The sequence below is a fragment of the Bradysia coprophila genome, unplaced genomic scaffold, assembly GCF_014529535.1.
Source record: "Bradysia coprophila strain Holo2 unplaced genomic scaffold, BU_Bcop_v1 contig_339, whole genome shotgun sequence".
Taxonomy (NCBI): Eukaryota; Metazoa; Arthropoda; class Insecta; order Diptera; family Sciaridae; genus Bradysia; species Bradysia coprophila.
The window spans coordinates 502,451-513,665 of record NW_023503598.1 but is presented as its reverse complement, the minus strand read 5'-3'; the positions used below and the strand labels follow the sequence as shown (position 1 = coordinate 513,665).

The 11,215-nt window shown below is 37.2% G+C and overlaps 1 protein-coding gene across 1 annotated transcript; it reads right to left on the bottom strand.

The window, feature by feature from the left end:
* Positions 1-7,770: 7,770 nt before the first annotated feature.
* Positions 7,771-11,215, bottom strand: LOC119079809 (cyclopropane-fatty-acyl-phospholipid synthase-like). Its single transcript, XM_037187876.1, has 3 exons — positions 11,154-11,215; positions 8,740-9,196; positions 7,771-8,673 (listed from the first exon to the last, which is right to left on the bottom strand). Exons 2-3 carry the CDS (start codon positions 9,158-9,160, stop codon positions 7,883-7,885), a joined length of 1,212 nt encoding a protein of 403 aa, XP_037043771.1. The 5' UTR covers positions 9,161-9,196; positions 11,154-11,215; the 3' UTR covers positions 7,771-7,882.

Genomic DNA, 11,215 nt, shown 5'->3' with positions numbered 1-11,215 from the left:
TACCTTAAACTTTGAGATAAGGTGAAACGTGAACGACAGTATGAAAGAAATGGCATTGGTTTTTCCCCGATTATTGCCTAAGAGTGGATAAACTGCAATTTTAACTATTTTGTGATCTTTGTCATTCACATGTTCCTTGTATCTCACTACAGCTTATCATTTCTCTCTATATACTTCTCGATATAGATCACTTCACGAGCTGTCAACTTCTGGGTCAAAATTAACCTTGACAAAAACCAACAAAAATTCTTCAAATTAAATATTCGTGGAAAAACCCAAGAATCACAATTGAAAACCCAGTGAAGATTGTAATTGTAAGCAAATGTTGCTTTCTACCACAGCACTGCCTCTAGCATGAACACAGAAAATATTCGGAGCTCATGAAATCACAGTTGGCACTGCGTTTCGTTTATAAATATAGTTGACTTGTTTTCGTTTCATGAGCTCTTATCACCAAAGCCTCTAAATTTGACACTTGTCAACTCAGTGTTCATGCTAGGAGCAGTACTATGTTTCTACTCCTCAAAATTTTCATCGTTGTCAGTTCAACTCTACTTCAATGATAATGAGATTGAGATTCTTAACTACAATTATAAGTTGACGCAGTTAGCAATATATCACGGCAGAGTAAAATAAACCAGGCAGGAGCGGTTCATTTTCGAAACGTCAAATAAGGGACCTAATGCATTGTATGAAAATGAACTCAAATGAACACTGACATAAATTGAAAAATTTTATTCGCAAAAAATATTGGGCTACTAGATTATTCAGGTCCCTTGTCAAATCAGCGCTCCTGCCTGGTTAACTTTACTCTGTCGTGAATATATACGTCTTTCAAACTAATGAATCACGTGGATGACCAATTCGGGACAACGTATTAACGCGTGATAAGGTGTCGGTAATAACAGACTTTCTTCTACCATCCCCGGTTCATTAATACGACCATATCCATAAAATCATTGATTCAAATGTGTACAAAAAAATTACCATTCAGAAAAAAGTGAAATTTGCTCTGATTGCAGCCGGTGCTGTGTGTTTTTATCTTGTTCTTGTTCTTCAGTAAGATAAAGGCCTCCAGGTGCAATTAAATCAGATGCACGTTGCGTTTAGCTTATCTGAACAAAGAAAGGAAACAGGTAAAACCTTTAGAGAATATAATATCCATTGCTCCTATCGTTAATTTGATATTATTAGTTGGCCGTCGATACGGATAAGTTTATACAAATAGATATATATCTCTTCAACGATAGTTTGTTTTATGCGATAGTTTCTTGCTGGGCTTTGAATAGAAATCAGAAGAAAAAAGTTAATAGAAACAAAACAAAAAACTGAGTTAAAGACTTCGTTATACCGCCATAATACCCAATATATAACAAACGCATGATTTGTTATTCACATAGCGTATATCATCCAACTTTTAGACTTGCATTTGATGCATCACCTCGTTACAAAGCGATAATAAATCGCTGCATTTTTTTGTGTTCTTGCAAAACCGTGCGATAAAATCGCACATTTCAGTTTCTTTGCGAAGTAAAGAGCCAGCAACAACAACAACAACATATTCTATATACTTTCCTTGTTGCAGTTGCAGTGCACAGATCATAACAACAACGAGGCAATGACCACTCTCCGGTACGACTTGATAATGATACTCTCTGCGTGCATTTTCTATGGTTGAATTACTTTTTTCGTTCATAATACACTTCGTTAATGTCTGTGACCATAATGCGTGCTAAGTATGGTTATTATATGTGGGTATTATGTGTTCATGGCTTTAATTCTGAGCCGGAATAGTAATTAAATTCGACTTTTAGGTCTCTTCATTCAGATTACAGTGTGACCACACCGTCGGAAATCTCAATGACTAGAGTACAAAATTCAGAGCCGTAGCGGGAAACCGATTTTAGGGTGAACAGAATCTATATGGCAGTACTGGTGATGTCAGTTCAACAGCCGAATGTCGGGTTGAGCGAAATTTTTTGTCAACTTTATCGAGAGAACTGGCCCATTTGATGAGCTTGTTACAGGTGATGAGATCATTTCGTTAATACACCGCAAGGCGCTTCAGATGTTCTGGTAGTTGCGAAAAACTTCAAAAAATTTTATGAAGTTTAAAACCTCTGTATCATTAAGTTTAGCATCAGCGCCATCTCTTGGTAATGTTTTGTTGACGACCTTTCAACTTTCGAAATCGTTTTGTAGCGCTTAAGTTTCTTTCGACCATGCCTTGGTGCTTTTAAAATTGCCTTAGCCTAGTCTGCCTTATCCAGAAGCCGCGGCCTTGCTACAATGTGCACTCTTCTAAACTCTGATACATAATGCGAAACGGTCGATTGAAATTTTATTTCAATTTATAGTTACGTATCATATGGCCCTTTACGTAATTATCCACTCCGTATGTGATCAAATATGTCTTAAAATTCCTATAATTACGAATTCAAATAGCAGAACGTTCAAACAGCCACCACTAGCTTTGCTTATGGGCATAATCACTTTAGATGAATAATTATTTGTTGGTATAGACGTAATTCACGTTATCTATAAACAAATAATTTCCCAAGGCAGTTACCGTTTTCAGTAAGTTATGCTCTTTCACAAAGCATACCGGTTATCCATATGCACATGCACAATTATTATAGTAATGTGGTGTGCGTATATTTGGCGTTTACTGTGCAATTGGAAGTGAGTGTTATTGCAATTATCTGTCCAGCTATAACTGAAAATTTACGCAAACTGTATGTCTGTATAATGTACACTGATTTAACTGATGATGCAAGCAAATTTATCATGATACGAAAATTTTGAATTCATGTGTCAATTCCGCGGCCGCGCCATCAATTCAAATATTTTTGACTGATAAGGTCAACTTGGACATTATAGAGTCAACTATCCAACCAGTCGGGGAAATGATATTCTCATAAATTTGGCAGATGTGTCAAAATTTCATTTCACCGGCTTGGCCTAACAGTGGAGTTCACAGTCGTCCGTTTTGCCTCCGTTTACGTTACATTTACAGGACAACTCTAGAAACTAAACAATACAAATTCAGACGACACAATAGGTAACGTTTCAAAACGGATAGCTAAAAGTCCTTTAAAACTCAAAATGAACGAATTTTAGGACGAATATCAAGGACGCCACTTTCGATTTTGGAATAATGTTTCCGAAGCTGTTCATAGTGTTGCCCATGTGTGGCCCAAGAACCAAGCCTCCATGGCCTCCATGCAAAACCGTATCCGGCGATCCTGACCGAGATCCTGACGAATAACGCATTCCATGTCTTTTGCGTCGTCCAACGCAGTTATAAACAAGGCTCTAAAAAGCAAGCTTCCGATTTAACAGGAGAATATAACCAGAGGAGGACCGCGGGGGACATATCGATTTTAAAGACGGATTCAAACGCACTCATTCTCATATTACTTTGACATGAATAATAAATGCGTTCAAGATAAATCGAACGATTTTGAAGAATAGACCATACCTGCTATGTACATTCATAGGTTAAGACACCCACGCAGAAGTCGAATATTTTTATAATTTTGAACGGTCATTATATTTCGAAAAGTGTGTCAAGAACCAAACAAAAATATTAAAAACCGGCTAAGACGCAAGGTTGAGCTCAGAAAATACCAAAACCGTTCAAAATTATGAAAATATTTGACTTTTGAACTTTCGCAATTTTTGGAAATTTTGGTAAAAATTTCCAAATAAATTTCCAAAAATAGGCCATGCACCCACGAATCAAACGGGTGGCATCAAACGATCAAACTCGGTAAAAGCACTCATTCAAAATCCACGCCATTAGTCGTAAAAATTTATACGTCAGAGAGAGCTTTTTTCTCCGTTGTTACGATCTGTCAGTTTTTCTATTTTGCGATTTAGTATGGAAATGAAAACTAAAATTGAGATATCTTTGCTGTTTTAAGTGGTTTTTCATATTTTTTTGGACCAAAATGTTTTAAAATGTGTTTGGAATCGATTGGCATTAACAGATTGTATGAAAATATTTTTTTCTATTTTATTATTTTGTTAATGTCAATCGATTCCAAACACACTTTAAAACATTTTGGTCCAAAAAAATATGAAAAACCACTTGAAACACCTAAGATATCTCAATTTTAGTTTTCATTTCCATACAAAATCGCGAAATAAAAAAACAGACAGATCGTAACAAAGGAGAAAAAAGCTCTCTCTGACGTATAAATTTATACGACTAATGGCGTGGATTGTGTGAAAAGTCAAACCTTGTTTCAAAACAACAAATTTCCAAGCAAGGATGTAATGTACTATTTTGTGATGCCAGCGTTATATTTTAGCCTGTAAGCTTCAGTCTACGCTAGTTTCCTATCTCTGTCGCCGTATCATTGTGACCTACCTAAGTTTACAGTTTTGCTTAACCTGTCACACACTGCTATTCATCTGTTATCGATAACGACGACAAAAAAATTGACAAGATTTGGGTAATATGGTTTTTTATATAGTAAAATGCATCTTAAAGAATTGAAGTACAAGATTTGAAATTGAAGTCAATCGATTAAAAATACTTTGATCGATGGAAGTAAAAGATCCGATAATATTACTGGTCAAGGTCATATACTTGTCGTCTGTAACAGGTTAAACTGACCATGTCCGCCCTGTATTATTGAGAACATTTGAATTTTTAGCGGACCTAAAGCATGAACATTTTTCGTCTAATTTGGTCTGACTTCAAATGCCTGGTTAACCTCCTACTTTACACCTGGGCACAAATTTTTATTGACGATAAAATCGCTGTTCTGTTCCAATTGCACGGTTCATTTTGTTAACTTTGTATTAACCTACTAATATCCATCTCTGCAAAGTGTGATAAAAAGTTAGAGATGATTTCAATTCAACGTCAATTTCATGATTTTTTGCATTTACCACACAGAATATTATTACATTTCTCGAGAAAAAAAAAGATCGAATTTAAGGTAACTACAATGTGTACACCAGTTCTAACATACACCATACAAAAAGTGATGGCATGAAAACCAATGAAAGTAGATAAGTAGGTATGGCCAGTCCATACAAGTCGGAGCACATACGGATTTGCATGACGCCACCTCAAACGAACTCATTTCTAGTGGAAATTTGCACTAGAAATGAGTTCGTTTGAGGTGGCGCCATGCAAATCCGTATGTGCTCCGGCTAGAACAAATTTGAACGTTTGACCATACCTATCCATTTACTTTCATTGATGAAAACACACAAAAAACGAAGACAATTTTTAAACAAATTATTTCCGCTTCGTGCTTCAAACGTCTCATCGAAAGTGAAGCTATATTCCAAGGCATTTTTGTGATGATGGACTTAATTCTTCGTCGTCTTTTTTTTTAAAACCAACAAATTTTTATTTATTTACCACATCATACACTTTTGATGATAATCATACATTGGATGTAATGGCATCGTAATTCGACGATTTTAAATTCCGTGGTAGTTGACTGATAGCTTAATTAAAATCGTTTTTCATTCCATAATTTTCGGCATGCACTGCGTGATCAAGATTGATATTTGGTGTATGAAGAATGTCCGATCGTTTAGTTTGTAAAGTTTCTTGGATTTGGAGTTGAAGACACACAGAGAGCGTCAGAAGTGTATTCTGAATGAAGTATTATTCAAAGAAAATCGATTCATGTGGACCATGGTCTCCATGATCCATAAAGACCATCCACACGAAAGAAGAAGAAGACTTCTTGGTTCTTCCGTACGTCATGTTGAAATTGGAGCTATCAACTTTGGAAGGTTTTCCGACAGTAAAAGTTTTCGTATTACACTTTGTACTAAGGTATAGATATCTCGTGCAGACCTAGCCATTTTTTTTTATTTTTTTTTTATTTTCTTTGTTTGTTTAAATAGAACAAATACAACCTAAAACATATCATTGTGGGCAAAGGAAACCCTTCTACTTTACGTTGAACTTGACTCATTTTAAAGTATCGCACATGAAAATTAAATAGGAAAAATTAAAGAGCAGAAATCTTCTGAATACTAAAGGAAAGCAAAAATGTAAGGAAACTCAGAAGGAGAAAACTGTCACACTCAAGTAAGAAAAACTCTTCTTTTCACCAACCGCTCATACAAGCAATGTTCGGGAGACACTGAATCCGAAACTTGCATAGGCCAAACGATTTCCGTTTTTTACGATTTTTACGATTATTGGTTCGTGTTGTACAGTTGACGGGCCACTCCACGTTGACTCTTGTTGAATACAAGAAAACTATCGTTGTCAAATAGTGTACCATTTGAACGCCATTTCGACCAGAAGGATGTTGGTAAATATTTGGGATTGTTGCCATGGCGAAAATTGCTAATGTTGCTGATGCTTGGTTCCGTACTTTCAGTGCAGCGGTCCATAAAATTCAACGCTTGATTCGCTATGTGTCGATCCACTCGTACTGTCTTTGCTTTTCTATATAGCGTCGAGTTGTTAGCGTACATGAAGCTGCCTCGTTCGCGTTTAGTGTTAGTGGTAGACCGTAGTATTTTCCTTTCGGCTAACCGGATGCGTTCCATTTGTGATGACGAAGTAGTCGATGGGTTTGCCCAAATCGGTGAAGCATAGCATAAAATCGGTCGTATAATTGATTGAGGGATTCTTTTGAAAAACAGCCTACCGAAATCGGACGCATTTTCCAGTGTACTCTTTTATATGTGCCTTGAAAGGTGTTCGACCCTAGAAGCCAAAACCACTTTCAAAAAAATTCTTCGAAGCTTGTGTAGCTGGTGACCGGTTATCAAAAACCGAAAACTTGCACTTTTCTTACCAAAATTTCTCCAGTTACACAAGCCGTGCAGGGCCGTGTGGGGTGTCATTAGAAAGGTAATTGCATATACTTTCGGGCCAAATAGGGTCTTATTGGGTTTAAAATTCATCCACACTGAAATATGAGCAGTTGAAGTTGTCAACCGAAGACTTACACAGTTCTTACTGAAATTTCTCGAGGTACACAAAACGTACATGATCGTGTGTGGTATCATTTGAAAGGTAATTTGATGTGCTTTTGGGCCAAATAGGGTCTTATGGGGTTAGGATGCATATGCGATGAAATATGGGAATTTAAACAGTTCAACTTCTATTTCATCGTAGCTGCATCCAAACCACATGATACCCTATTTGGCCCAAAAACACATAAAATTACCTTTCAAATGATACCCCACACGACCCTGCACGTTTTGCGTACCTCGAGAAATTTCAGTAAGAACTGTGTAAGTCTTCGGTTGAAAACTTCAACTGCACATGTTTCAGTGTGGATGAATTTTAAACCCAATAAGACCCTATTTGGCCCGAAATTATATGCAATTATCTTTCTAATGACACCCCACACGGCCCTGCACGGCTCGTGTAACTGGAGAAATTTTGGTAAGAAAAGTGCAAGTTTTCGGTTTTTGATCACCTTTCAGCAGCCACACAAGCTTCGAAGAATTTTTTTGAAAGTGGTTTTGGCCTCTAGGATCGAATACCTTTCTAGGTACACATAAAAAAGTCCACTGGAAAATGCGTCCGATTTCCGTAGGCTGTTTTTCAAAAGAATCCCTCTTGTAGAAATTGGATTTCACATTGCTTGATATTCGGGAACTTCTTAGGAGATGTCTAAGCTTACTGGTGCAGACCTAGCCATATAACCTATAAATAGCCCCACCATTTCACCTTAAGTGGAGTAAGTGCTAGATTTTTGCAGTGTATCGAAGTTTGTTCCGTCCGTTCTTCTCAATATATCTACCAAAAACTATTGCGCTCTTCTAAAAATGAAATATTTATTTTACTGGGTGCATTGGGTATGGATAGATACAAGCAGGGCATTCATATTTTCCGATAATAGAAAGTCTAAACCACTCAAGACACTGTCGCAACAAAAATTCATCGAACTGAAACGTAACCGCCACGAATTCCTTTCGTCATTACAATTTGCCACAATTGAGCTCTGCGCGCCCGAAACAGGCCAGCACACATCTGTAAATAGTAAGTCCACATGCGGTAAAACGAATCCGCGTTTTCGTACAAATGACTGATGGTATGCCAATTCTTTACGAAATTCTCATTCCACGCCATCAATGTCTGATCGTAGTGCGGTCCAATATTGTGCCAGTCTTCAATGCAAAACAAGTTATCGATACCTTTCGGGATGCTCTTGTGGTTGGGGAGTATTCCATTGGGGAAAATGTATTTGTGCAGAAACAGTTCGATTGGCGGTGTGCTGTCATTGTCATGGCCGATAGTATGCAAGAGGAAAATGCCGTCCTGTGTGAGTAATCGATTGACCTGTTCGAAGAATGATCGATAGTTTTTCGGCCCAATGTGTTCAATGCAGCCGACGACTACGACTCGGTCGAAACCTTCATTAACTTCACGATAGTCCTGCAGGCGAATGTCCACATTGAGTCCTTTGCAACGTATGCGAGCCTCTTCAGCGCCTTCCTTCGAAATTGTGACGCCCACCACTTCAACTTTGTACGTTTCAGCAAGAAATTTGCAAAGTGCTCCCCAACCACAACCCACGTCTAGCACTCTCATTCCCGGTTTCAGTTTTAGCTTTCGACCGATAAGCTCCATCTTGTGTTGTTGTGCTTCGTCCAGATTCTTGGCATCCTTCCAGTAGCCGCATGTGTAATTCATGCTCTTGTCCAGGAAGGATTTGAACAGATCATTACCTGAAACCAAATTTTCAAGATGAGTCAGAATTGAAAATATTTTCTTATTTTACGCCATCGAAATACCTAGATCATAGTGCTTATCAGCAACTTCTTGGCTACGTGCCACACTCTGTAAATTGAATGCATCAAAGCTGAGATAATGAATTAATCTGTCCCACGGATATAGAAACTCTTGATAAAGACCAGCCTGAAAGACTTTGTAAAAAAATTCGTCTAGTCGCTTGCAATCCCACCATCCATCCATGTATGCTTCGCCTAATCCTAACGTCCCATCATAGACCATTCGATGGTACAGCCAATCATTATGTACAACCATGTTATGTGGTTCCGTTCCATCTGTACCAATGCCCACCTCATTCATTTTTCGTTCAAAGTATGCCTTGATCGGTTTGAATCCAATGAATGCAATTGCATACATGCATTTTCGCCAGATTCGAATTGCTAGCATAGTGATGCTGTACAATATGTCCGTTAAAATTTCCATGTTGATCGGCGGAGGAAATGGTTAGTTGCCAGGATGCTTGAAGAGAAATTTAAATTTTTTTTGATCGTACAATTGATCCCAAAAAAAACTCAAAACGGGACGATTTGACGCCAGTTCTTCAATCAAACTAAATCAATAAAAAATATCAGGCGTTGTGACTCACTATGCTTCTGAACTAAAGAAAGGAGAATTATAAAAAAAATTGCGTCACCAATGACAGATGGTGTAAATGACACTTTTAGGAAAATTTAGTATGTCCTGAAGAAAAGCCATAAAAAGAGTAACTAGCGTCCCAGCCTCCACTACCACTACGGATATGATTTATTCTCTTGAAAAGTCATGGGTCTTACGGATGATAAACACTCTAAAATGTTTGTCACACAATGTTCACTACTATGATTGAAAATACCAATATCATTGGAAAATACATGAATGTATGACCAAAAACCTTAAATACAGAAAATGTTTGTCACACTTTGTTCATTCCTTGATAACACGATAACTCGAGTAATTTTCAATGGATTTACAAAAACTTTTTTTTATTCGACGGGTAATTAAATTCCTGAGGTTAAGTTCGAAGATGGGTTATAACGGACGGGTGATCTCTGAGATATTCCTAAAAGAATTTTTGTCTTGTCGCTCGATATCACGATAACTTGAGTAATTTTCAATGGATTTCCAAAAAAACAGATTATCTGTCTAAATAATAGTCTCCTTATCATACGGAGTAATTTTCGACTTTCCAAGAAAATTTTGTTTGATAAGTACTGAAATAACTCGGGTTAAGTTCGTTAATGGAAAATACTGAAGTAATAATCTGTTATTTATTCCGAAAAGACTTTTATGTGTCATTTATTGTTGTCTATGCTAGAAAAAAACGAGTGTGAACTTTGCCAGAGCGAAGCGAGGGCCGTAATCACACGAGTTTCATACTTTATTCATGATCAAATGAGGCCGAGTTTCAGTAGATTTAATTGCTAAAAAAATTCTCATAATTTAGAAAATTTAAACGAACGTGAGCCAGAGCAAAGCGAGGCCTTCCATAATTTTTTTTAATCGACTAGGACTAGGACTGAAATTCATGAGGCTTAGGTTAGTAAATGGAAAGTATTGGAGTAACAATCTAGACTTTATTTCGAAAAGATTTTTTTGAGTGATTTCGTGGTAGTTGTTTGTATACAAAAAATTGAACAAGTGTGGACTTTGCGGCCAGAGCGAAGCGAGGGCCGTAATCCACACGACTCATTTTTTTCAATACATAATCAAGAAATCTTTTCACCACCGTTTATAGTAGACAATGGGACTTTCTGAAAAAATAATTGGAATATAATAAAGCGAATGCGCAATTTATAAGAAAATAAGAAGCGCGCAGATTCTCGTGAATTTAAGATTTCGTAACTTGACAGTTGTCATCTTAAAAGTTACGAATCGTATGGACATTTGCATTAAGGTGACAACTGGAATTCTTAAATTCACGAGAATCGGCGCCCAGAGTGCAGATTGTCTTATTTTCGTAACTTTAAAGAATTCGTAACTTGACAGTACTTGTAGGATTTTATACACGCAACCGTCAAGTAGCGAATATTTATTCAGACAGTCAAGGGACCTCACCCACCCATAAGGTGGGGCTTAGTGAGTGGTAAGTTTTGATTTACACTCTAAAGTAAAACAATTATGTAGGTGAACGACGTCAGTCAAATTCCAAGGGAAGTAAATGAAGTTTGGAAGATAGAAACCCAATCACCTTATTGAAACACAGATTTAGAATTATCGAGACATCGTACACAACCGGAACTCAAATATTCTGAATGACACTACCCGTTGTTTCGGGCTCGTCTCACTTTTCCTTTTCGCGATTGGCTTGAGAAAATCGATTTTATTTTTGAAACTTGTAAAATCGATGTACGATAGCAATTTATTTAACGGTCAATCCGAACAGTCTTCACTATTTCATCGCAAAGGTTTTGAAAAAGTATAGTGAAATATTGAATACCTGAACGGTCAGATCCGCAAATTAGAAAGACGACAATCACTAGCTACTGATGTCAATCTACT